At 39.6% G+C, this 27,845-nt stretch overlaps 1 protein-coding gene across 5 annotated transcripts; it reads left to right on the top strand.

The window, feature by feature from the left end:
- Positions 1–1,010: 1,010 nt before the first annotated feature.
- etv1 (ETS variant transcription factor 1) lies at positions 1,011–27,845 on the top strand. 5 transcript variants are annotated; one of them, XM_012876020.3, is made up of 14 exons: positions 1,011–1,358; positions 1,606–1,695; positions 2,651–2,741; positions 3,052–3,099; positions 7,236–7,289; positions 13,214–13,268; positions 14,911–15,040; positions 16,546–16,737; positions 18,291–18,538; positions 21,237–21,308; positions 21,413–21,481; positions 21,569–21,738; positions 24,483–24,584; positions 26,521–27,845. In XM_012876020.3, exons 2-14 carry the CDS (start codon positions 1,655–1,657, stop codon positions 26,740–26,742), a joined length of 1,494 nt encoding a protein of 497 aa, XP_012731474.1. In that variant the 5' UTR covers positions 1,011–1,358; positions 1,606–1,654; the 3' UTR covers positions 26,743–27,845. The 5 variants fall into 5 exon arrangements, with proteins under 5 accessions (XP_012731474.1, XP_021179009.2, XP_012731473.2 ...); XM_021323334.2 differs by lacking the exon at positions 13,214–13,268 and having other exon boundaries at positions 1,012–1,358; XM_012876019.3 differs by lacking the exon at positions 13,214–13,268 and having other exon boundaries at positions 1,013–1,358; positions 21,240–21,308.

The following is a 27,845-nucleotide window of genomic DNA, read 5'->3' as shown; positions in this document are numbered from 1 at the left end:
TCGTCTATCCAGAAGCCAAACGTCAACAGTAGAAGAAGAAAAAGACAGAAGTGTCAACGATCACCATTAAATATGAGGCTCTGTAGAATGAAACGTGCTGCTTTTGCAATTCTACGAGTTTCTCCTCCGTAGTTTGACTCCATGTCACACGTACCTCCGCCATGCTTCTCTCCACTCCTATGTTTTCGTCTGAGAAGAAGAAGAAGAAGAATTCCCCTGTTTGCACATGTGCGCTAGATTGGGGGAAATGGGCTCATAGATGCCCGTTGCTCTGCTTCAACAGCAGGAGGCGCTCACGATCACTCACGGGGGCCGACTGAATTTCAATGTTTGATTTTCATCCGACCGTACGATTCCTGATCGGGAACGTGGTCGTGAGACGGCAAAAACCGTGCAGTGTATGCCCGGCTTTTAGCCTTCCATTAGAGTAGAGTCGCTTAGGCCAGGCATACACTGTATGGTTTTTTTTGCCCTTTTTGGGCCAATTCTTCAACGATAGAAAATATCGTACAGTGTATGCCCGGCTTTAAGTCGCAAAAATCTTTTTGACCTTATATAGCTTTCCATTAGATTAGAGTCGCTTAAGACTCCGCTTAAATGTTAAGAGCAATGCATAATTCTTTAGCTGAAAACGATTGCTGAATTTGACCACACATCTTTGTAAAAGATAAATAAAATAAAAATGAAAGAAAAAAAAACATCTTGTTCAGCTTCCTGGAGGAGTTTTATAGCCGGTGACCCGCGCGTTACTTCCAGGTCAGTGTCTTCTGCAAGTCTTGGGAGCTCTCAACAATGTATCCCTTTACAGGAGAGCGAAGAGCTGGCGCTTAAGCAATTCCCTCTGGAGACTCTTCAAAACCCCGTTACCATGGTCACTAACTTGACCGGGTAGAGAAGTGAGTGTTTGTGTGTACACACTGTATGTGAATGGAGCCCAGGAGGGAATGAAGACAGGGCTGTGTGTGAGACGAGAGGAGAGGAGAGGAGAAGGGGGGTGGGGGGGGGGGTGCAGGTGCAGCATGCCTGAGTGAAATATCACCAAACTATAGCGCAAAGTTATTACAGATAATCTGGAAGGCCATACTTACTGATACAGGGTGTAGCCTTCCCGCGCACACCGCCTGCAGCCGGGCGTGATTGACTGCCAGCAGCTATCTGATCCACTGAAAGGCATTGACAACCAATAGGAAGCGGAGCGCGGCTTGTTTCCATGGGAGGCCCCGGGGAGGCGATGCCAAGCCGCCAAGAAGAAGCTCAGTGAGCGGGGAGAAGCGCAGACGGTCGCCGGGACTGGTGCGCATCCTGCCGGCCGCTCCGTGGCTCTCTGTGCGCGGATGGAGACGACGCGAAGGGGCAAGGTGAGTGCAGATTGTGCCCCGCTCCCTCCCCATTTGCTCCTCAGCTGCTGGAAGTTTTATCGTGAATTAACAAGGAGGCTTTTTGGTGCGTCCTCAAGCTTCCGTGCGTTCCTCTTTTTCGCACGTCACGTTTTGACCGAGAACTTTACTTTACAGTAAACACCGGGGGACCGCGTTTTAGGATGGAACCGATGCAATAATGTGATTCACCATGTCTTGCTTTTTGTTTCTGTGCTTTTGTTTCAAGCGTCTGAGAGGAGAGGGACACTTTGCAGACTGGAGATTGTGGAGAATGGATGAAAATCCCGACCAGCAAGTGCCTTACTGTAACTCCAAGGTAAGAAATCACTACCTAGCCTTAAAAAAAAAGTTTATGGAAAACTAGGCTTTTCTGTTCCCACTAGCCCAAACTAAGTAAATGCACTTTTATCTTGATTTCATCTCTGATTAACATTTTACATTCAATTTAATACATTTCTCTATGACTGCTCTACAATTGATCATGAATCAAAGTTTTGTTTTTAAACTTTTTATTTTTCACAAATTGACAGCATCTAACTGGAGTAGTCCAAGTAACCGAAACTGTATTTTAGTTTGAATTTCAGCTCCAAACAATCACAATAACATTAAAATCATCAACAAGAACAAGAAAAAAAATAGCTCATTCATATCATTTTGCCACCTTCCCTTTCAGCTGTGACTTCTGCAATGTAGGATTATAAAACTGGAATTTGTTCAAAAATGTGTGGAATTGTGAGTCCGATCTTACGAATATGGGTTTTCCAAAACAAAGTAAAAGTTTTTTATTTTTTTCCTTAACTTTTACAATGAAAGCACCTTTGCAGAGAGACTGTACTGGTTGCTGCATCTTTGTTTCAGTCTGTTTGAGGTGACCCTTATTGCATTTTCATTGAAGATTTCTTAAAAATGTGACATTTTTGAAGTCCTATGTTTACAGTTTGCTTAGACAGCTTTTTAGGGTGAAAAGTTGGCAAGATTATAAAACATAGCATTATAAAGGCTATGAAAAAACAAAATGGAAACAAAAATGTTAATGTTCAAACCCAGTAAATGTAATGTGATCATGATAAATAATCTTTTAATTTTTAGGAATTACCAAAATAAAATGAACAGTGATTATATATTTTTTTCTACAATTGACAGTTTTTGCCCTTTTATGTAGCAGGAAGGGAAGCATCAATGAATGGCCCATTCAGTTGCACTTGTGCTGGAGTCACTGCTTTTGCTCGGAAAAGAATGAACAATCTTTTCTCTCTTCCACCCCCCCTCAGAAGCTGCAAGAGAAGACATCTTGCTATGAGAGTCCAGCAAACGACAGAAAAAGAAAATTCATTAAGTCCGACCTGGCTCTGGACACTGAAGGTAGGTGCAGGACGGAGGGAGAAGTTAATTTCACGGCTTCTAAACATTTAGCAAAATTCAATTGGCTCGTGGCCACCTGTGCTGCTAACTACAGAATCTCAATTACAGCACAGCGGCCTGTGATGATCCTCACAAGCCTCTGTCAGTGGTCAGAGACACAAATTGACTTGTTATTAGCTGCACACTCTGAGCTCCAGCAGCATATCAGCCCGCCATAATGAACCCAGTTGTTTCTGACACTTCTCTTTGGCTTTGAATGTTTTTTTTTTTTTTACTTTTTTGTTTTTTTTTGTACCATTTCTCCCCTCAGAGCTCTTCCAGGACCTCAGTCAGCTGCAGGAGACTTGGCTGGCAGAAGGTGAGTGTTTCAAATCTCAAGTAAAAAGAAAAGGGTAAGAAAATGGGAGAGGTTGTGAGGTGGCGGCGAGAGGGGGGAGTGGGGGGGGGAGCAGCCTGGAGTTACATGCCTTGCGTCGCAGTCCAATTAAAAGCCTGTGTGGAAGAGGCACCTTGTGTGTCATGCATACATTAGAGACTGTGAGCGAGGGGTCTTGAGGGAGACCGAGGAGGCTCTACCCAGAGAGTGTCATCACAGATTACCAGGAGAAGGCTCTCCGACGCTCGCTGTCTCTCCTGCTTTTGGCAGCAGCCAACACGCTGCGCGCCAGCCGCCACCAGAGCTCCGCTGCAGCCCACCAACTCTCTCTTTCTCTCTCTCTCTCTCTCACCCCTTCGTCTCTCTCTCTCTCTCTCTCTCTCTCTCTCTCTTTCTCTTTCTCATCTGCCCTCCCCTCTTCTCTTCCCATTGCTTCCTCTCTGCACTTGTTTCTTTATCTTCTACAGCTGTACTTTACTATCACCTTGTCTTCTTGAATTTCACTTCTTGGTGGCATTAAAAAAAAAATGGATCTATAATTTTTTTTTTTTTTCTTGCAAACTTCCAAAGCAAACCCATCTCTCAGAGAGACAACAACTTTTTTTCCTCCCCCCTCTTTACTTCCATCCATTTCTCTTCCTTTTAATTTTTTTTTTCTAATGGCAAGACGTGCTCCTTGTGGTCTAACTGAGACGGGATGCTTCAGGATTTAAGCGCGAGCGTCCTCTTTCCATCGTGTCTGCAGCACCGAACTTTTGGTAAAAAAATGATTTCTCCTTGTTTATCCTGGGAACTACTTTTTCTCTTTGTTAAGATGCAACTTCTTTAACTGTTACATGTAACGTAAAAGTTTATGTTTTAGTTTATATCTTAACTTGATGAAAAGTTTGACCTTTAGGAACTGAATTGTAAAAAAAAAATTTTTTTGCAAGAGTTGCAGTAATTCTAGATTTATTCAAACATCAAACCAAATAACAGATTGACCAATCTGTATAATCTGACCCAATCTGTATAATATGATTGAACTTGACTTTGTAAAGTGCCTTGAGATGACATGTTTCATGATTTGGCGCTATATAAATAAAATTGAATTGAATTGAATTGAATAATTTTTCTGAAAAAGATTTGCCAACATTTTTTTTAATAATTGTTTTTTTTTTCTTTTTTTTGTGAAATAGCAACATTCTAACATGCAGTTCTGCATGAATGTTCGCCATAAAATATAAACCATTTTAGGTATTTTTAAGACTGCAGGGAACAGTGTAATGCACTATTTGTGTTTCATTTAAATTAAATTTAGAATTTGTGACATTCAAATTGTTATTCAGAAGTCATTTAAAAAAAAGTATTATTGTTAAAAATGTATATGAGGTTTAAATCCCTAATTACAGAGTTTTATCTAAGACAATAAAAATGGAATATGTTGAAAGAGTTTTGAACGCTAAATGCTCATTCAAGCATGCCTTATTTATTGTTATTAGTTCATTTTTGTTTAAACACCTCAGGTAAAGTTTGTGATTTCTGCACTAATTCTTTTCCAAGCCACATGTAGTTGTGAACTGAGTTAACTTTAAAGCTGTGTGGGAAGAATTTTCGTTCATGCGACAAAAGGGACTCAATCATTTATGGACTCCATTTATTCTTCAACACCTTCCAAAACGCCCGCCCGGCCGGCGCAAATCCTTTAAAAAAAATGGGAAGTATTCTTTGTCACAGATCCTGGAATATTTAAACAACTCCGAGCGGCAGTCAGGTGGAGTAAGGTGTTGTGTGTAAAAGAGTAAAGATGTGATTTTAATATTTAAGTAACTAAAGTGATGGAGAGAGACAAGGGATGGTGGGGCGGAAAAAAAAGGTATTCCTGTTAAGGATTACAGTTCTGGCTGTCATGGATCAATGTGATGATGTACGATTCAGGATTGTGGATTTAATGAATGACTTCCTGTCCATTAAGATGAAAAGGAATACCTTCCCATTTCTAAGATTTATTGGTTCAGGTAATTGGAAGAAGAGGAGGAATTATGTGAGACGGGTTAAATTTCCGACTCCAAAGACGGAGAAGTTGAAGGTTTGTCAAATGACGGCTAAATGTCCAACCACCCCCCCGCCATCCCACCCCCCAGTCCCCCCACCTTCTTGCCCACAGTACAGTGGACCTCCTCTTTAACTCATTTAGGTGCCTTTTATTAAAAAAAATTATAATTGAAGTTACATTAAAATAATTTTTTTCCAGTATTACAATTTAATCATTTTTTTGTGATAATTGATCGTTAAGTTTTAGTACATCTGTGGCAGCTTTAAAAACTCTCTCCTCGGTTTCAGGATTTAGTTTTATGACATTTGCATTTGTCTTCTATCCCCTCGCTGATTCGGTTTTGTGAATGGCGGCAGATTTCCAGGTCTGCCGTGCTCCCCGGGAGTTTGTTGCAGGGATCAGCTGGCCCATTCACAGAGTGGGGCCGTTGACTCACCCGTCCTGTACTTCCTTAGAAACCATGAGACTCCACCGGCTGCTTTTGCCCTTTTATATGCTGTCGTGCTTTCTTTAATCTGCACACTTAAGTCCACTTCTAAGCCCTGAAGCTTTTGATTATTCTGATATTTAATGTTTCAAAGAACTGGTTTTCAAAGAACTGGTGTCTTGGCTTTTTTTTTTTTTTTTTCTGAAAATGGTCTGCCTAATATTTATTTGACTGAATATTTAAAATTTTTGCAAGAAAGGAGACAACACCTTTTGCTGCATTAGTCGTCCAGGCTTTTCTGCATCTTTTAAAGATGTGGAGTCATTTCCTCATCTTGATCTGTTAATTGTTTACTCTCCTCGATTTGCACCTCTGATGAGAGGGAACAACACACTTCTGACCACGTCGAGCGTGATAAAAGTGGAAAATTCTGTCATTTTTATTTTGAAGACCTCTAGACACGTTAAGGCAAGTTACTGGTCCTGTGATAATGAGGATTCACCTCTTTGTGGGTATAAATAGAAGTGCTAATGACACATTTAATATGTCTTTTTGCTGCAGAGAGTCAAACTTGAGGGATGTGGAGAAGCTGTCACAGAGTGTAAATATGCTGAAGATAAATATGTGCATGCCTAATTGGAGCTGGAGTGGAGCAGGCTTCATTATTTTAGCATTAGCCCGGGTGCAGGGGGGCACGAGGGGGGTGTTTAAAGTGCAGGTGAGGCATTCGGTGGTTTGGAACAGACCTAACTCGGTAGGTACAGGTGGATTCACCAGTAGGGAGGAAGCCAATTAGATACTGTTAACAATGGGTGATTGGCTGCTGGCAAACAGTGAAAACCCGAGGATGCGGAGCAGTCAATGGACGGGGCGTCCTCCGGAAGTGCATTCGGGAGTAAGAGAGTGAGCCAGATGAAAACAAAGTGAAAATTCGGCTGTAGGTGTGTAAATCTGTCAGTTTTTATAAGTTGAGGTTGTTTCATATCCTAATTTTAATCAAAAATCCTTTTTTTTTCCTGATATCTAGGATAGGTTTAACAAGTATTAGGGAATTTGAACCTCAAGAAACCCAATAACAAATAAACTAAAATATACAGAAAGAAACACCTGAAATTAAAAAAAAATCCTGAATTTTAGAAAAAATATTCACAACTCTGAAAAAAATTATTTAAAAGACATTCTTTGATTTTGTTAAATCCGTATAGCCTTTTAAATTTTACTACCCTCTAAACACATTATGTACAGAAAAAAACGACATTTGATGATTGAATATGTTGTAGATTTCAGCAAGTTGGCACTTGTTAAAGAGAGTTTTTTAAAAATAGCGCAAAAAATAGTTGAATCACAGTTTTTAAAAATGAAAGCAGCTCAGACCTTGGAACGTGTATCAAAAGAAAGGCGCCGAGTTTCAGCTGTTACACAGCTTAATGATCACAAAATCAAAAATGAAAATAAAAATGAAAACAACTGGAAAATTGCCTGGGGTGGGCATGCAGTTTGAAATATATATTTTTTATTTTATTGGTGAAATGGAAGCAAAGTGTGCGAGGCTTGTAAGAACTATACATAAAGAGATTCGGTTGGGCAGAGATTTGTCTATCGGGCTGAACATCAGAGGTAAACCTCTCTGCTTTTGTTTTCTGCTTGTGTCTTTAGCTCAAGTTCCCGACAATGACGAGCAGTTTGTTCCAGACTTCCAGACAGAAAACTGTAAGTAAGGGACCTCGTCGCTTTGTCTCTCCGTGTGTTTTGTCTGAAAATGTGTCTGTTTACTAATTTTAACTATTGTGTTAACGGAAGGTGGCGTCTCGCAGTTCGCTCACCTTTCGCTTTTTAACACAATTGATCTCTGGAGATCTGCAGCAGCCTTGCAGGTCTGCAGGCAGGCGTAGAAAAACTGGAGTTTATCTGTTTCACGCTCTCTCTCGGCGCCCGTGAGCCTCTCTTTGCCGCTGTGATTTATTTGCATAAGGAAAACATCAAAATATTGAGTCAGATTTTTTTTTAAGCTGATATTTTTATCTCCAACTGGTCTGAAAGCCTTTTAAGTGATGTTTTCTTTTTTTAAATCTCCCTCGGTAACCTTTTTCTCAAAGGGCTTTTGCATAAACCACCCAGTGTGGTTACGTTTTCTAAATCAGGCAGTGTAAAATTAGTTACTACATTTATCTTTTTTAGTGGAGGGTCGGCGTGTCTTGCACACCCACTCACCCTCTTTCGCAGAAGAAAGACAGCCATAACTCTTTCCCCCCCCCCCCCCCCTTCCTGTTTACATAATTTATCCCATAGAACATTAAATTATGTTTCTAATATTAGTGCAGAAATGTGGTTTATGTCTGAGCAGAACTCATTTTTGTGCACTCGGCGAAAAAGGAGAATGCAGTAAGTCATATACATCACCTGCTCGTGAACATTGGTTGCACATGGTGACTGGTTACTTGGCACGGTCTGTCTCTGGAGGAAGTAAAGCCAAGGTGGGGACAGAAATTGAGTGAGTGGAGCTCAGTGGGACTCGGATTGAGCACATGTCTTTTAGATGAGCCAAAATACACATGAGACTGTGAGAAAAAAAATAAAAAATACAAAAGTGCGTGCCCACGCCATGCGTTTCATCACCCTTTAACCTCAAGTGCAACAGCTGAACAAAAGCGGTTTGGGGATTCTTTAAAGGAGACGTTTAAACTGGAGATATTTGGGTACTGAGAGATTTGGAAAAGCATTTTATACCTTTTTTTTTAGTCTATACTAACATTAAAAGTTTTTTTAAACCTCAGTTTGTAAAAATTACCTGCATAAATAAGTGTAAGAAAAGAGTAAACCATTTGAAACTACTTTATGTCATATTACCATTCATCTCACATAACTTGGTAATATCCAGAGCAGCATGTTTGTGAACTGAGCAGCTTTATTTGATTGTGGGGGAAAAAAAATAAACAGTGTTTAAATCAGCCAATGAAGAATTTCCCTGTGAAGGAGCTATGTGATATGTTGGTAAAGATTCATCCAGGTCGTGATCAATCCAAAGAAGGTTAAAAAATAAAACAACTGGACTTCTATCCTGAAGCTGAAGACGGGAAGCGAAACGTCTTCGACTTCAGAATAGAAGTCCCGTTGTTTTATTTATTTAACCTTTTTTTGGATGGAGCGATGCGATGTTCAGCACAGCCCAGAAGCAGAGGTCACCAGGACTGTCCCATTGTCCTTCAGAGGTAGCCGGGGTGGGTGGCCATGATGGCAGGAGGCTGCTGACCATCTGAATTGTCCTGTTGGCAAACCTGCAGCAGACTGGAGAGGCACTAACAGATGGCGGGAGGGTGAGGGCACTGTGGTTGGGCGCTTGAGTAGGCATCCCAGCCGGCAGCGCTCCCATATGGGTTTCACCGGTCCCAGAGACGGAGGCACGGCCCGTGAGGTAGAGGTGGTAGTAAAGAGAAAAGCTAAACAGAAGAAGTTGTAGGAGAAAGCATTCAGAGAAAAAAAAAAACTGACGTTTTATTACATTTCTTTAAAGCTGACCACTTTAATTTGCGTTCATAAAAATAACCTGTAGATGTTTTCTTTGTAAAAGTTGTCCATAAACACTCAAATAAATTGTGTTGTGCGGTTCCTTTTATACTAATCAAAGTTGTATAGTTAATTTTTTTCCATAATCCAGCATTAAGAATAATGGGGTCTGACCATTTAAGCAATTCTATGTTTAAAATACTAATAATTTTTAACTGATTGTCGATGTTTACACTAACATTTGTCAGTACAATTCTGACATTAAAAAAGGTTGACCTTACATGGGCATAAATGAGGCATAAATGGACGTCTAACTATCAACTATTTATGTGCCAAAGTATGTATATATATATATATATATATATATATATATATATATATATATATATATATATATATATATATATATTGCAAATTTAACGTGTTGACTTAATTGTTTTGTTTATTTTATCAGAATTTTTCAACAAATTATTGAATACATTTAAAGAATTAGTACATATTTTAAAATCCTTAACTCTAAATCACAGTGACAGGGTAACTGTGAAAAATATTTTCTATTATTGGATGGTTGAACATTTAATTAACCAACTAGCTACTTCTGTAGCGTACATCATAAAAAAAATTAAAGATTAGGCAAGGCAAGGGAAGTTTATTTGTTTAGCAACTTTCAGTAGCAAGACAATTCAATACATGAACAGAACATAAGAGAAGATACAAAGGAAAGCACATTGCAGTGGAATAGTAGCAGCAGGTCAGGATAAGATGGACTACAAACGTGATCTAATCATGTTCCAGTTAACATTCAAAAGCAACACTAAATATTGCTTTTCCCAGAGAAAAAAAAGATTTTACAATTAGAAATAAAGATGATCTATTGATTATTTAATATTAGAATTTTGATTGTGATGGGGTTGTTAAATATTTCTCTTGCTACCTTGGTACATGGCAAACAATTAGCTAATGCTAATTATTTTTGCTAGCGTGAAACTTTAACATTATCAGCATAGGTCAAAAAGAAATTTGGGGTTTATAAAACAATACATAAAATAAATAAATTAGTGTTTAGCTTTTCGGAAAAAAAATAAAAAAAAAATTCTGTCGGCATGTTTGAATACTTGTTTAGTTAGCTTGGTACTTGGCTAGCTAGTAGCAGAAGCAAACCAATAAGCGTAAGCAAAGGACAAATTAATTTGATTTATATAAGTATTTGGTGTAGCTTAGTATATATAATTTTACATATTTGTATCTTTATTATCCTAAGAAGTATTCATTTTAATTTTTTAGGATACTTAACAATAATAATAAACTTGATATGTTTTTTATTTATTACCCTCACATTTCCTGTGTAAAAAATTCTAATTAGGTTTAATGTAACAACTTATATTAACTATTCATCATCAAAACCTGTTGTCATAAACATTAAAATCTGAACACAAATGTTTGCTGAAATCAAATTGTTTTCAAACATTGTATCCCATATTTAGGAATTTGTTTTGCTGCCTAATGTATGGCAAAAGCTAAATGGGGTTTAATGTCTAGAAACAGGATGGCCATGTGTACTCGGTTTTGACTTTGACTTTTTAAAAAGGTTTATGAGGAGTGATGCCTGATAGAAATTTGGCATTCACTGATTCTTGTCGTCATGACACGACAGGAAAATATTTTCTTTCTAAAAGGCGATAATGAACGTCAAATCGCTAAATATGAGATCATAACTACAATAATTGGATTACAGTTGTGATGTTTTGATAAGTGTTATTGTTCATAAAAAGAAGTGTCTGTGAGAAATTTGGCAATCAGTTATCCTTGTTATAATACAAAATATTGTCTTAAGCTTTTTCACAAAAGCCTGATACCAGAAACAATTGAGATTTTTTTTAATCTAAATCAAACTTTCACAATTTATTTTAGCAAAGCAAAATGTATTTTAAGCATCACCATAATTGTACATCAGGCTTTTTCCGTCATGTACTTACAATCAGAAGGTATATGTTGCATAATTATAAAAAACACATTTATCACTATTACGATTTTTAACAGCTATCACATGTTTGTTGTGCATTTTGAATAATATAAAAGTATTCTTTACCCACCTTTAATTTCATGACCTCATGTTACCTCTGTTGAATAACCAGGTCATCTTTCCTCAATGTCAACTTTGTGGTCTCCGCAGTTTAAGCAGCATGTGAAGCAAAAGTGTCACAAGGCTGAAGGAGAATAAGGAGAAATTTCTTTGTCTCAAACTCCAACACAGATGCTTACTATTAGCATAACTTAGCAGGGAATGAAGGAGTAGAGGAGGTGTAAAATGAGGCCACACGTCAGCAGCAGATCTGAGCTTCCATCATTTAACAACAAAGGCAAGCGCCTACAGTAGGTGAAAATGGAATGGGAGGTTTTTCGCTGTTGCCAAAAGACCTGTATTTTTTTATGAATGGACTGGAGAAATATCTGCCAAACGTAGGCTGCAGTTCTGCCAAAATTCACAATTTGTTCCTAAGAGGTCACGGCACTTTGGGCCAACAGATCTTTGACTGTGTTTGGAAGGGATTGCCAAACAAACTACGCAAGCAATATAAATCATTCTTTATACGAATGACAACTGAGATTTTATTTCCTTTTTTTATGTTTATCACGATCATCATGATGCTTGCTGTACAGCGAGGTCAGAAAAAAAATACGACTTAATGTTTAAGTCAATGGCACAAAAACATTTGCATTAAAAATAGACCTGATAATTACTCTAACTACCTCTCCTTAACAGCCCTCCATCTTGATTAATCAATATGTAGATAATGAGAGCAATCAAGCCATGATGGGCATGACATTCTGGACTAAAAAGGAAGTCTCTGTTTTAGTCAGAGGCAATGCCCTCGCTATTGATTTGTGTACCTTGGCACCCCACTGACGAAATCTATTGTGACATTTCCATTTCTAATTTAAGTCCCTGTGCTGCTGCACATGTGAAGCCATTGTTAGGACCTGATGTGACACTTAGAGTTAAGTGTTTTTCTCTTACGGATGAACTGAGCGACTCGGACACATAACTTTAAACCCGCGTTAAACGAAGGCATGAAAAATATAGCTTGGCATCTGCAGAGCTGCAAATCCCGACTTTCTTTTTCTGCCTTTAAATGGTTTGTGTTGCTTATCGTTGGTAATAGATAGAGTCAACGCATCCAACACGTTGACCCTTGTCACGACGTTCGCTCCCTGTTTCGGGAGAAAGCACCAGCTATGATTTAAGCAGGAGCCACAACAACTCCTGGGATGGTTGATAGAGTAAAGCATAAAGTGAGCAAATGTACGTGTTTTATTCGTTTTTGGCGCTGAAATATCATGACAGACAACGTAAGCAAGCATACGGCGTCCCTGCTGGCAGCTGATTGGTAACGTTGAATGGTGAAACTGAAAGAAAAGGGCCGAAGCCTGTCACTTCAACCTGCCTCCACTAAAATGGATAAAGAGCGGCAGCAATATATAAAACATTGTTGAATTTCCAGGTGGTTTCTTATTATTATATTAAAAAAAAATTAATAAATTGTATTTTTTTTGCTTGTTGGTTCCGAAATATACATCCTATTTACAAGCTCCTTGAACTATAATAGTGATAGGAACCAGCTGCCTGTTATTTGATCTTAAATGATCAGAATTAGAAAAAAATGTAATCATTACACATTCAGTACAACTTTGTATTCAATTATCGAACAGTTAAATTGTCTATTTTCTAAATTAAAATACATTCAATACATAATTTATGTATTTTGGTTTATTCGCTGCTGTTTCTAAAAGTACAAATCACATTAATAGGGTGTTTGGTCTATAACACTGAACATTACTTTGTTGCATAGATTTTTTTTAACCCATTAAGACTCCTGTGGACAAATTTTGTTGTCCACTTGATCAGAGGAAAGCTGAAACAGCAGCTTCTGGTTCCGTATTTAAAGTTTATCCATATTAACCCCTCAGTTAGCGACCAGCAGCGATATTATTTAGCTGATTAGCTTTCCTGTCATGATATTCGCGCACCTAAAACCCACAAAACACTTCAATTTGCTTTAAGTGGACTGAACACCCCAGAAGTCGCATTTACTCCTGTCCAAATCTCAACTTCTGCTTTCCCCCAAAAGGGGTTGGTGCCGTTCGGAGGAGAAGGAAGTGACATGACGTTGAATCTATCTATAGGTAAGGGTTGCTTACTGGTGGAATGAAACATCTATGGCTTCGACGCTGCTCGAAAGTCTACCTCATACAGTTTAAATCCCTTTTAATGAGATTCTCCAGACAAGTTGCAACATTTTCCTCTGACTGTTTGTTGCATAAAGTAGTGCTGCCCTCCCCCATCTGCTGCTGCAAATGGCCGGTCAGCTGGCTGAAAGAAGGCTGCCAGATTTTTCTTAAGACAAAAATAAATACATACAATCATGTGGAAACTAAAGGCGTGTCGCCCAGTAAAATATATTTTACATCATTTTTTTTTCAAACTAAAAGTGTGAAATAACATTTTTAATTGACTTATGCCAACAATGTCGGGCTGATTATCAAAGTGACGAGGACTAGTCTTGACAAGGGAAGCGTAGATGTTGTTTTGGCTCCGTAAGGTCTCAACAAGCCTCTGCTCTGCCTGCACTGTCAAAGGTCTCCCCTCAGGAAGTGTCTTTTTGACCTCCGATCGATGACCTGGAAAGGTCAGGCCCCCAGCGAGGGCTGCAAACAACCCCCGAGGCCTGCCATGTGGGGCCCGTGTGGCCCGGCCCCCAGGGGCTCGGCGCTGCGTCGCATGAAGTGTTGGCTGATAGACCCCTGGACGTACAGCAGATGTCGAGTCAGTTATGAGAAAACCCAAAAAACAGCAGCCGGGTTCCAGTCTCGTTTGCTCGGCGGAGGCATAAATGTTTGCTCTGCAGCTCCACTGGCGGTTGATGAACCCTTTCTCTTTGTATCGTTCTGCTCATGATTCCTGGTGAGTTTGCTCTTTCAACTCGGGGAAACGGCCGTCTCTCGGTCTGAAACATCAGTCAGAACCGATCCCCTTCAACCCGGGCCGGGCTGCTCCGACGGAGCGCCGTGGGAAGGCTGCGCTGCCGCTTCTGCGTGCAGTCGCGGTGAGACGGCCACCGGCCAGGCAACCCGAGCCTGACTTCATTCTGACTGACTGGGCTTTCTTCAGAGACGCAGTCAATTAGATTAGCGTTGATCATGACTCGAGATGATGGGATGTTAATCAGGACTGATAAGGCACTTAACAGCCTCTCAGATGCACCGGGCTCACGGCGGGGGCCATAGGTAGCGAGCGCAGGCCCACCCCACCCAGCCCTTCAGATCAATGAGCCCGTTGTTGTCGTCTGGAGCGTATTGACAGCCTGCTGAAAGCAGATAAAGTATTTATAGGAGCTTGCCGCACACCCGGTTTTATGATTGTCATATTTCACTAACAGAGCCCCCGCCAGGAAAAAGCCCAACAAATGAGATTTGAAGTGAGTTGTTTGTGTAACCGATGGCCTGAGATGTCAGATGGAAGACGGATAGAAGCAGTATCGCTGCACATTCAGTCTCATATTTTATTTCTTTTATATGCTGATTTATTTCCTTCAGTTTTTTTTTTTTTTTTTTTATTTGTGTGCTGCAAACCCTGTTTATAAAAGCTTCATAATTGTACGTAAGTGAAAAGCTGGACAGTTGGTTTTGAGCTGAATTTAGAAATGCCGTTTTAATGTGAAACAATAATTTAAAGAAGTTATTTTTAATTTGCTGAAAAAGATCCAAGATGACCATTAGACCCTAATATAATTTAGCTGTCTTCTTCTCATTGCCTTGACATTGACAGTGGCTTTCCACGGACTGCAGCTGAAGATCAAGAGGGAGCTGCACAGCCCATGCTCAGAGCTGAGCTCCAACTGCAGTCAGGAGCGGCCCTTCAAGCTCCAGTATGGAGAGAAGTGCCCGTACAGCATCAGGTAGCCTCCCTATATCTACAATTAAAATGTTACTTCTAAAAATGCATATATAGTTATGTTTTTGTGATATTCTGACAGTGATGGTTACACCTTGTGAAAACACAGGTCATACGCTGAAGAAATGTGGTTTAAAACTTGCATTGGACTCAGTTTAGTAACAAAAGGGTTTTTTTCTTTGGATGCACTTTGAATGACTTTACATGCACCAGAAAATCCGTGAATAAATACACAGCTTGCCAATTAGGAATGGCCTAAATACATGTGGCAAAATATGCAAAGGTTTTCCTTAATTAGTTTCAAAATTGCACACATTTTCTTTCATATCGTTCGTTCAGTTTAAAGTCCTTTTAACGAGATGTCAGAAAGAAGTGCAAGAATGAGAGGAGGTTTCGCCGCTTATGAAGCATGGCACCTCCCCCGCTGGTTTCACACTGCTGGTCAGGTGGCTGAAAGAAGGCGACTCTGTTTCTCCCTCGTTTAAAAGAAAGACCCATTTGGCTGTTTTAATGTATTCACAGACACAAAAAAACACAAATTGTCCTGTCGCAGGGACTAAACTCTGTTATATTTTATGTAACACTGTTTTAAAATGACAGATATCAAAGTAAAACGACATGTAAGATCAGCAGAAAGCCTGAGTAGTTAACCAGTAATGTCAGCTTGTGCTTGTTTTACCCAATAATGAGCAGAATAGCAAAAAAATGTATATTCTACACAATAAACACTTTAACTATGTTTACTCTATGAATTTAAATCAATATAGCTATAAATTAATGTTATTGATAATGTAAAAACAGTAATAATCAGTATGTTATAATATTTTACCATCACTAGGAGTAATTATGTTCATGTTTTAGGTGTTTTTACATCTTTTAAAATATTATCGAAATCCTATAGTAGCCAATGCATTTATAGCAATGAGTATAACATTTAGTTTATCGCAATGATAATATAACAAGCCTAATGATAAAAATGGCAAAAATAAAATTAAATAAGATTTTCCTGGAACTTACCTCATAAAGTGCAAAATAAAAGTATTTTAAATAAGCTACGCTATTACACCTGTTGCAACAAGCTTTGCAATTTCACTGCTAAACAGAACACAATAATAAGTGTTTTTAAAAACATTTCTGAAACATATTGTTGTTTTTATGTAAACTAAAAGTTGTTTAATCAGTAGAAGTGATGATCCCATTCACACTGACTGTGTTTGGGATTTGCAAATTACATTAATTAGTTTATCATCAATACTAATATGATTTTTTTTCTCTTTATCTTCTGTTTTTATATTGTGTAGCCCTAAACTAATGATGCAGCTTTTACCTTGGATCTACTTCTTAATCCTCTCGGTTTGTTTTGTGCTTGGCAGTTTCAGAGACAGCATGCTTTGCAAATGTGAATATATATGAATAATATGAATATGATCAGTAAATTAAAATATAACACAAACCATCTTGGGAGTTCTGCCAACTATACATTGACAGCTGGATCTTTTGTCGCCGCAGTGCCTATGAGCAGAAGCACCACACGGGAATGAAGCCCTCCAGCCCAGTAACGCCCCCCTGCAGCACCCCTGTGTCCCCCCTTCATCATGGCTCGCCCACGTCAGCCCCAACGCCCAAACCGGACCGGACTTATGCCCACATCCCTTCCTCGCAGCCTCTCCCTGACAGCGCCGCGTACTCCATGGACCACAGGTACTGCAGGAACATTTATCTGTGAGACCTAAGCTGCTGATTGCTCTCAGAACTGATCGTAGCAAGGTAACGGCCCCCCCAATGTTTTACTTCCAGTTGGATTATTTTATAATTGGCTTGGAGGAGAAACGACTTTGTGCAGAATGTTACTTTACTGTTGACCCTGAGTCGGAAGGACAAAACTCAGTGAAATAAATAAATAAGATCCTAAAAAAAAAAGCAGTTTACAACCAGGAACGGACACGGCACCAAGATTTAGATTTTAAAGGTTGACTTTGTCAGAAGCACCTAAATTGTTGGTCAGAACGTACCAACCGATCTGAAACGTATCTCCTTTTGATAAAATGCCAGATAAAGTGCCTGAGGAACCCTCACTAGCATCTGTTGTTGTTTGAAGCACGGCGGAACGCAGTGCTGCCCCACCCCCATCTGTTGCTGCGCACTGCTAATCAGCACCCTGATAGGAAGCGGACGCACGTTTTCCATACTTACAACAAAGTAACACAAACTGGATATATATTTGGTGCAAAGAACACAGAAAATTGCATTTCTGAAATAATGGCCCTTCTTAATAATTGGGGAAAAATTATTGGCATTACAGTGGGAAAGCCCTTCTTATAATTGGGGGAAATTTTTGCAGGTTTCCACTGGTACTTTGACTGTTTATCTTTGGTGATGACTTCAAAATCTGTGAGGTTGGAATGCCTCCTTCCCATTACCTTAATCTTTGGCTTCCTTCACAGATTTTCTATCAGATTCAAGTCAGGACTCTGGCCTGGTATATCCAACCAATTAATATTACTTCCAGTTAAAAAAAAACGTGCAGTAAAATTAAAAGATTACTATGAACCTAAATCGTCTAAGCAACTCCAAAATTTAGCAGTTACTTATTTTAGATTTGTTTATAGGTCTATTTATTAGGATCAAAACAACAATAAAAAAAGTTACGGATAATGTTTTAACTTTCATAACCAATGTCTTATTTTAGCAGCAGTACAGATAAACAGCTACAGTCAGATTATATAATAGATATTTCTTTTCAGTCATTGTGTAAATGCTGGGAAACTGTTAAATATTTTTAATCAAGATCAACAAACCATGAGAAACTCATGACAGCCCATGTCTAATACCAACCAAGTTATTAATAATAGTTATAACTATTATTAATAAATAAACTATTCTACTGCTTTGTAGCTTGCTTACTACAATTAAGTTCTAAAAATAAAGAACTAATTGTAATTTTAATTTTTTCATTTTTGTTCCTTTCACAACTACATTTACACTCCCTGCAGTGTAGATGATTAAAGAACTGAGCACTTGGTCATCCTATCTATAGGTTTACTCTCCCCTCCTATAAGTTAAAGCATTATTAATCAATAATTTATTTAATCTAAAAAATACCTAAAATAATAATTTATTCTGGCAGTCTTATGTTCCAGTCTTTTTTTAATTATTCCACCCAGTTGTAATTTTTTTTATATTACTACATTAATATCCATCCAAATTAAATCCACTATGTTGTTGACGATGATTCTTGTTAATCTGTTCTTCAGATTTCGACGTCAGCTCTCCGAGCCGTGCCACTCGTTTCCCTCCCCGCCCACGATGGCCCGGGACAGTCGGCCCATCTACCACAGGCAGCTGTCGGAGCCCAGCATCCCCTTCCCTCCTCAAGGCTTCAAGCAAGAGTACCCCGACCCCCTGTTCGAGCACCCGGCCATGATGGGGGCGCCGCTCCCCCACGGGTACCCCGCCAGCATGATGATCAAGCAGGAGCCGAGGGACTTCACCTACGACTCAGGTGAGATGACAGGAAGTTAGCGGGTTGCAGATTTTTTTTTTTTCCTGCCCGTAACAGATTAATTTTAGGAATGAGAGGAGACATGACAGGAGGGGGTGGTGTTTATTGAGTTTACCCATTATCAGGGCAGGGGTTCTGGTTGGGCTGGGTGTCTGTGCCGTCCACCATTTCCTGTGGAGCTCTAATAGAAAAGAGGAGAGGGTGTTGGGGGGTGGGGGGGGTGCTTGGTCACAGTCCAGAAGCTGCCCTCCCACGCATGTTTGCTCCCTTTGGTTAGAGACTAAAGGGAGCTAATCAGGAGGCTCCAAGGAGCCCGAGGCTACACCAGGACATGAATGAACATCCGTCGGACTGTTGGGTTCATTCACAAGGTAGCAGAGAGCAGACCCAGGAGAGACGGAGCTGTACGGGAGCGAGCGTGACCAGTCAGCAGAAAAAAGCAACTCACCCCTGGGCCACGAGTTTAAGAAAAAAAAACTCCAGGGCCGCAAGCACGGCTCCTCTGCTGCATGAGAGCCTCTGTCTGTGTGCCAAACAGCAGCTTGGCAGAGGTTGTTTTTTTTGTCATTGAAAAACCAGATAACTGTGAATTTTGTTTTTTTTTTCTCACTCTTCAGTATGATAGATGTACTCACCAGGTTTCACAACTGTGTGGCTTCTAAATACCAATTAACACCGCTGGATAATGCCAGAAGAAACACATGGGTCTCAGTGCTAAGACATCTTATTTCTCGACAGACACTCACTTAGTAGCTACTTGGTTGTTATCCGCCTGTTATCAGCGCAATTATTCTCACAACCAACCGGTTGAATCAATTTATTTAGTTTGGTTTTTTTTTCTAAATTTTACAACATAATCAAAGGAGTTTTGGAAGCCAGCATCATTTATGAGTACGAAAACTTGAAAAAAAATCCATTTATCATTTTCCTTGACCTAAAACTAAGGCTCTATCTGCATTTTTGAAGTTGTAAACGGCACTTTTAACCATACAGTCAACCAGCAGTAAACGTTAAAGGGTAAACTAAAATAAATTGAAACCAAATGTGTAATTTAGCTTCAAAATTGTATTGCAAGCAAGATGAAGCATGAGGGTGTATTTATTAGCAGTCTCTGTTAAGCATGTTGACAGGAGCAGGCCTGTTGGAGAGGATGGGAGGAGAGTTGTAATTTCATTAGCAGCAATTTCCTCTGCCAGCCCATTACTTTGATGAAGCTCAGAGAAATGTTTATGGGTCTAAATGAAGGGCCTCAGTGTGTTTATTGAATATTCACTCTGCAACCTGTTTGGCCGCGTTTTAAATCCCGGCATCTTGTTCTGGGAAGTTCATACATCGTCAGAAAAAAGTTAAATCAGTTAGAAAGTGTAAATGTATGTAGGCACGGAAATGATATCGATACGCGAAGGAGTATGAAAAATGACATTATTTCCATTTGGAATATTTGTTTCTAAGGATATCAAGTATTATAATTATATTGGTTTTAGAGATTATAATTTTGGAAGTTAACACTATTCTGTTTTGCTTTGTTACATATTAAAACTTTTTTTGAAAAGAAAAATAACTGTTTCATTGGCAAGAATGGATATGGCATGTTTTTTATTCCCAGGTCTATTCATATATTCCTTCTATAGTAGTTAAAGTGAATAAACGACCCTCCAAGAAAACTATATTTTGGGCAGTTATTTAAAATCACTTGGACAGAGGGAAAACATGGTTTGGAAACTAGAGGGTTGTGACAAGGTTTCTAAGCATTTTTAAAAGTTTGTTATCGAAACAGTATAAAGAGATCAAATAGTAACAACAACAATAGTAATAATTATAATAATAATACATTTTAAAAATAGTAATTCATAGGAATATGAATAATATTATTAAAAAGATAGTAATTACATCAAATTTTCAAATATTTCAAAATTGCTATACCTGGTGCCCTTGCCCTATCTTAAATTAATTAATAAATGCCAGTTTAGGTTATATGCTACTAGAATACTCTGTAAGACAGAACCTATTACCAGCAGGTTTTACTTTCTACTGGAGGACAAGAGGGCATTATATTAATATAGACAATTGGCTGATCATTTTCATAAGGTATCTTTGCCCTAAAAACTCAAACAAATCATTTTACGTTTAGAATAGTTTTTAGTTTTACCATATTTTTTTGTCAAAGGCACAAACTAGCATCTGCTGTTCTGATAAGGTTTTAGTAAAATAAAAAAATGGTTGCATAAATGGAAAATAACCAGTGATTGTGAGAGGAATTTCTTCTAGTATTTTCTCTTGAAATGCGCATACCCGGTCACACGTTTTTGTTGTTGTTGTTGTTTCTTTCAGTTCATGTCTGCCATTTGCACAATCTTCTGTAACAAAAAGACACTAGCTCCTACAGGGTGTGATCAGATTTCCTTTTCTAAAAAGTGTAACGGCATTTCATGTCCCCGCGTTATGAAGCGCTTACATCATAACACGTGTGATGAATCTTACTCCCAGCGGAGAGGCCGGGGGCCAGTATTAACAGTGTGATACAGTGCGTTGGCCTGTGGCTGCGAGACATTACAATGCCGATGCTGGAGGGCATTTTCTCTAATCAGTGCCGCTGGTGCATTGATTGAACAGGCCGTGGCTGTTCTCAGATAGCTGAGATAGTGTTCTTAATGCCGCCTTCGGGCCCTCTAACACCCGCTCTCATTCTGGGTTTCAGCAGAAGTGCCTAGCTGCCATTCTGTCTACTTACGACAAGACGGCTATCTGGCTCACGCTAACAGGACTGAAGGTACTAACGAAGGCGCGCGTACGTGTGGATGTCATAATCGTGCTTGATGTGCTTCTTTTGCACCCAATATCACATTAAAGGTTCCTTATTTATCTTTTCTTAAGGTTGTATGTTTGACAAAGTGGCGAGGCATTTCTATGACGATACCTGCGTGGTCCCTGAAAAGGTTGAAGGTGGGTCTTCCAATGATTTCTTAACATAGCTAGTCTGTGCTTTGTCCCAGGTGATGGAAAATGATTCATTTATTCTGCTTTTTGTAGGCGACATCAAGCAGGAGGCCGGCCTGTACCGGGAGGGTCCATCGTATCAGCGGCGAGGCTCACTGCAGCTCTGGCAGTTCCTGGTGGCTCTTCTGGATGATCCGTCCAACTCCCACTTTATCGCCTGGACCGGCCGTGGCATGGAGTTTAAACTAATCGAGCCAGAAGAGGTAGGAACATACACAAATTCAATATATTAATGATCTTTTTTCATTGTTGATAGTTTCTTTCTAGATTTCTTGCTAGTTTTTACTTAACGTTAAGGTTGAAAACTAAAAACAGCAGGCAGCATTTTTCCACTGATTGGCGGTCCCCTCACAGGAAGCCCACTCTGCTCTGGTTTGGCCATCTCTCCGGACACTTCCCGTTTAAACAACAAAAGCTTCAAAATCTGAGACTCACATTTTAATATTCTTTAGGAAAATAAAAACATCTAGAATCCTTAGAATAACCTTCAGTCTTCATAGAGGTATTAGAAATCTGCTAATGCTCAAACTTTAATGTAAATTTAAAGTTACAAAAGTGTTTACAATTTGGATGGAGTATTAGGAGATGCCAAACTTAGTAATTACATATCTTTTTGTAATAAATCATTGACATATGGAGTTTTTTTTGTCTTTTTTAGAGATTAATGGATTAGCAAGGATTTTTTTTGTGATCTGTCTGTTGGATTTATACACAAGTCACAATATTTACATACACTGTATAGAAAGACATAAAAAACATATTTTTTCATGTCTGACATTAATACAGTCAGACGTTTGGTCAGTTGAGATGAAAAGAATAATACATGGGATAATTTCTCCTTTCATAATTTCCAGAAGTTAACAAACATTTTGCTTTTTAAACTGTATGACTTGGCTTACATGGTTTAGGTTTCCTTCCACAAGCTGCTCCCGATAGTTAGCTGTAATTCTGGCCCATTCCTCCTGGCAGAAATGGTGCAACTGAGTCAATTTTGTTGGCCACATTTGCACCCACACATTTTCACTCAAAATAATTCATTAGAATCAAAGGGACAGAGATCAGGTGGTGGCCACTCCAACCCTTGACATTGTTGGCCCTAAACCATTTGTAACTAATTTGGTTATATGCTCAACATCATACTGCCACTGTCGTACCTGAAAGCTATGATGGTTTCCCCAGACTCGTAAGCTTTTCCTTCTTTCCTCCGTATGATCATCATTATGGCCAAACACTTCTCTTTTACTTTCATCACACTGTAAGACATGTCTCCTGATTGCAGTTCCAAACTGGGATGTGACCTTCTGTGTCACTTTTGAACTAATAGCTTCTTCCTTGTGAATTCTTTCCTCTGTGGATACTGCTGCTGTTACCAGCTGTAGCTCGGATCTACAGAAAACCTGTAGCTTTTGTTTTGGAGGTGATACCCACCAAAGCACATTTCTCTAATTATTTGCGTGGATGAATTCGGCAGCTTTTGTGCCTGGAATTTGTGTCCAGGGATGAGCCAGAATTATAGACGCTCACAGTTTTCTTCCTGATGTCTTGGCTGATTTAGTTTTTACTTTTCCATGATGTCACATAGTGAAGGAGGGAGTTTGAGATGTTTATTTAAAATACATCCACATGTATCTCTCCATCCAACACGAACGTTCTGGATTACAAGCTTATAAAATCATGGCATAATTATCCGGATTAATTAGGCTCGTAATATTCCCCTCCAAAACACCTAGAAACAGCTTTAAAATGCATACTAGAATTAAATTGGATGACGTTCTTTAACCATTTTTAGCACATGCAGAATGTTGTTCTCTCTTTAAAATTAACACTCTGAATGCTTAACCTGAGCTGTCAAACCTATTGTAACTGTAACTGTTTTGTAGCTATTGAAGTTGGATTTCACAGGATTGCCAATTTTCTTTCTCTACTCTGGATTTATTCGTTTTGTTTTTACGTAACCGTACGTGGAGGGCTGAAAACAAGCACTAAAATATCAAATGAGGCTTCATGTAACAGTCCTACCTATTAAACGTTCACATTTGATAACAACAGCATAAAAACTGACAATTCTGGAGAGTCTTTTTTTCCTCGGGTGCGTCATCGTGTTTTTCAAAGTGGCCATTTTGTGTAACAAAAAGGATTGATATAGAAAATACCTGCCTGGAACGTTTTTGCCGTAATTCCACAAGGTCAAAATTAACATTTTAAAGCAAAACAGACCATGATAAATTAGGAATTTGTCAGTTTTGACAGTCAAATTTGCCTAAAATTTGAACTCTTCTCAGTGGTTGAGTCCCGTCAAACGTGAAGCAGAGCCTAGATCTCCACCCACAGTGGGCCTCGCTTGCTGCTGAATTGGGGTGGATCAGCGGGTGGGAGTGTAGGAAGCAGGAGACAGATGAGCAGGTGGCAGCGATCCATGGAGCGCGACGGTTTGTGGCAGCGCGGGCCAGACGCAGCTATCAGGGGGTCCATTCATACCATCAGGTGATGCGGCAGACAAATGTTAGCTAACAGCACCTGGTTTTACAGGTGTCGGATACAGATACGTGGAAATAAAGAAAGCATAATCCAGGAGAGAGAGGGAGAGAAGGAGATAAACGGGAAACCGGCGTAGGGGAATCATAGAGGAGAAGATGGAGAGAGTGCTGTTGTGAGTTTGGACCGCACGGCCGGATGGTGGGTGGTCTGCTAGACAGGTGCTGCAACATCTGCTGCTTCCTCAGCTGGCTGTGTTGACAGGCTGCTAATGAACACATCCCTGGTCAGGTCTGCTTAGTCTGGACGCAGCCTAATTACTGTTATTAGGACAATATAGATTAATAAGTTTGAAACACTTCAGCTGCTGCCGTAACCTTCTTGTAAATCGTCTCCGTCTGCGATTGTCTCCATTTTTGGCACGGCTGTTTTCTAACCGACTGTTTGCTGGTTGTCTGTGCTTGGTAAAAAGGTGGCACGTCGGTGGGGGATCCAGAAGAACCGGCCAGCAATGAACTACGACAAACTCAGCCGGTCGCTTCGCTACTACTACGAAAAGGGAATCATGCAGAAGGTAAGAGAAAGTCTTCACGTGCACGGAATATCTGAAAACATTTAACAAGGTATAGAAATTCTGCGACAGGTCCAGAAGGTTGTTTTCTTTGCTCACAGGGGATTCTGAGATATTACACAGCACCTACGGGACTTATTGCCACCCCCACTAATTAAGTGTAAATAGCCTTATAATGTAGGAATCCACTACTGCAGTAGCAGAATTTCAGACGTAGCCAGCTGTTAATTCGTGTAAGAAAAGTGTATTTATCAAGTGCCTTTCACAGACAGAGCAATCACAAAGTGCTGTACGGAAAACCAATAAAGCAACAATTAAATTTAAAATAAAATAATAAAAATAAGATAAAATGACAAAAACATTACATTTACATTAGGAAATATATATTATTGCCTGTTGGGTGTGGCTCATTGCTTTTGACTTGCAGTCCTATAATTATTGGCACACTTGTTATATATATTTATTGTACCATTAAGAGAGGCAGAGAGGCATTTAACCAGAGTCCTGGCTTTTCTACGGGTTATAGGATTTAGTTGGAGCGAAACTGGTGAAAAGGGAAGAGGGTTGAGCTTTTGTCTGCTGAACCATTTCTGTGTAGATTTGGCCATATGTCTGGATCATTATTCACCTCTTGTCTCCTGGCAGACTCAACCAGATTAACATCTCCTTGTGATTTCAAGGCTGTCATGATGTCAGACACCCTAAAAATGTTCCTAGGCCCCTGGAAGTGAAACTGCCTCATAGTACGATGGATTCTCCACCATGCTTAACCATGGGTGCGAGGTCCTTTTCCACATATTCATAATTTGCTTTGCACCACATCCACCGGGGGTGGCCATTGGCAAAAAGATCAATACTATCCTTATCTGGCCAAAGTGCACAGTTAAAGTGCCCGTAGATTTTAGCAAACTAACCATGTTTAGGTTTGTGATGGTTGGACAGGAGATGATGTTTGCTGGTAGGCCTTTCCAACAACCAGTGGGCCTATAGACATCTTGTATTGGTTGTCATGGAGACTTGGTGAACCCAAGATTCTGCTCTTTGCTACAAGTCTCAGTGAGCTTTGGAGACTTTCTTTACCTCATTTACTATCCTTTGTCCAGCCTCGTTTGTCACAGTTCCAGCCATTTTAAACTTTTTATTTATTGCTGTGACTCGTGATTTGATCAACGTTTGTCGAGCAGCTATATTTTCTCATATTATTTTTCAGTTTTAACACTCATTTGTCTTTCTTAAATGACATGTTCTGGTGTCTTTTTGAAGAAAATTAGGCCTTTGTGTCACATCGCATTAATACTCCAGGAAAACATGAAGTCATGGATTGTTTTTTGGGTTTCCTCTCTAAACATGAAAAGAACAAATATGTGAGTCAGTTCTACGATTTATTGGAATAGCTATCGATGCTAACAAATATTTTAGCACGGTATTTTTCCCCATTGAATAAACGTATTTTTTTTTGTGAAGATATTCCAAATGCAGTAAAATGCCAACTGTCTGCATTTATTTTTTTGTTTTTTGTTATGTTCACCAGTGTGCCACACACTGTGGGTGTCATGTGACAACAATTTACCGTTCTGAGATTACAGGTTTTGAGTTTGTCACCATTGACTTGACAGATTTTTCAAATGTAGCTCCATTCACTAAGGATTTTGGTTAAGCAGAAAAAATAAAGAAAGAAATAATAACCAGTTTAACAGTTTAACAAAACAGGTAAACTCAATTTAAAATGTAAGTTGTCTGTACAGAGGGTGTTACTATTCACGTATGAACTAGGATTTAGGTCTGTGGGAACTAAGACGCAGCTTTGCCAAAACTGGCCCAGTTTTGGCAACCTGAAGGCCTTCTTATCAATAACTTTAGGAGGAGGTTGAAGAAACATGAGCATTTATCTCAACATCAAGCAGCAAAACAACCTTGTGTTTTTTTTTTCATCGCCCAGGTCGCCGGGGAGAGATACGTCTACAAGTTCGTGTGCGACCCTGAGGCCTTGTTCTCCATGGCGTTCCCCGACAACCAGCGGCCGGTGCTGAAGACGGACATGGAGCGGCAGATCAACGAGGAGGACACAGTGCCGCTGTCACACTTTGACGAAAACATGGCGTACGTTCAGGAGGGGCCCTACTGCCAGCCGCATCCCTACAGCGAAGGCTACGTTTATTAACAACACACACACCTTCACCGCGCTGTGCGTCCCCGCCTCCTCCGTACACCTGAGACTGTCATGTCCTCTGATTCACAGTCGCTCCGGGAAAAAGACTGAGCACACACACACACACACACACACACACACACACACACACAGAAACGCACACACAGTGGCACTTCCCTCAATCTGTCCAACATAAACACACTCACTCATCCTCTTTTTTGCTCTTATCTTTCTGACGTCCAGAGAGTGCACTTTATGGACAGGAACAGCACCAGAGTCTGTGTGTTTGGCTTTTTACCCCCGTTTATGTTTGTACATTAATGCTGAAAGCATCCTGTTTATTTGTCTTTTTTTTTATTATTATTATCATTTTGAGCATGTGCTGCCACGATGAGACTGGATTCAGCAGCTAAAACGTTGGTTTCCTGCAAAAAAAAAAAAGAACTCTTCTCTCCACACATGAAGCAAACGTAAGGAGGTGAAACTATAGTTTTGTCCTAATGCAAACATCTTCTACTGGAAATGTAATAATACTTCCATGGTTAAGAGACGGTTCTTTGAAAGACTGATGTGAAAAAAGGACATTTTAGCCGCGCAGGGGAGAATTTCCTCGCCTCGAGGCGCTGACCACCGCTCTCAGCTATGACTCCAACCAAACTGTAGATCTCATCATGTAGGTGTTTTTGCTGTAAGAACATAAACTCCACTGGATCATTCCCTCATCAGCTAAAAAAACAAACATACAAAAAAAAAAACAACCTTGTGGGTCACACCTTTGCCCCGCTACGAGGATGCACTGGAATCTTAAACAACAGACGGCCTGTGTTTAGGATAATCACCAGATAAATAACTCAGTCGCTGTGTGAAAAGAAGAAGGAAAAAAAAGAAAAAAATGATTTGTATTCATTTTTCATTCAGGTGTTCAGTTTTTCAGTGAAAAACAGGTGACGTCTATGTACAGTTAAAATTAACTCAGAATACCTATTGCATCCCCAAATGAGAAAAAAAAAGCGGATTTCATCAGCAAAAACTGACAAAAATCTTCAAAAAATATTTTTCTTTTCCTTTCTTCCATTCTGTTCCAGGTGAACGCAATGTGTATGTTTGTTTCTGAA

Source organism: Fundulus heteroclitus, chromosome 3 (genome assembly GCF_011125445.2).
Source record: "Fundulus heteroclitus isolate FHET01 chromosome 3, MU-UCD_Fhet_4.1, whole genome shotgun sequence".
NCBI classification, from domain to species: domain Eukaryota; kingdom Metazoa; phylum Chordata; class Actinopteri; order Cyprinodontiformes; family Fundulidae; genus Fundulus; species Fundulus heteroclitus.
The sequence above is the reverse complement of the archived record's forward strand: the minus strand, read 5'-3'. Positions and strand labels throughout refer to the sequence as shown.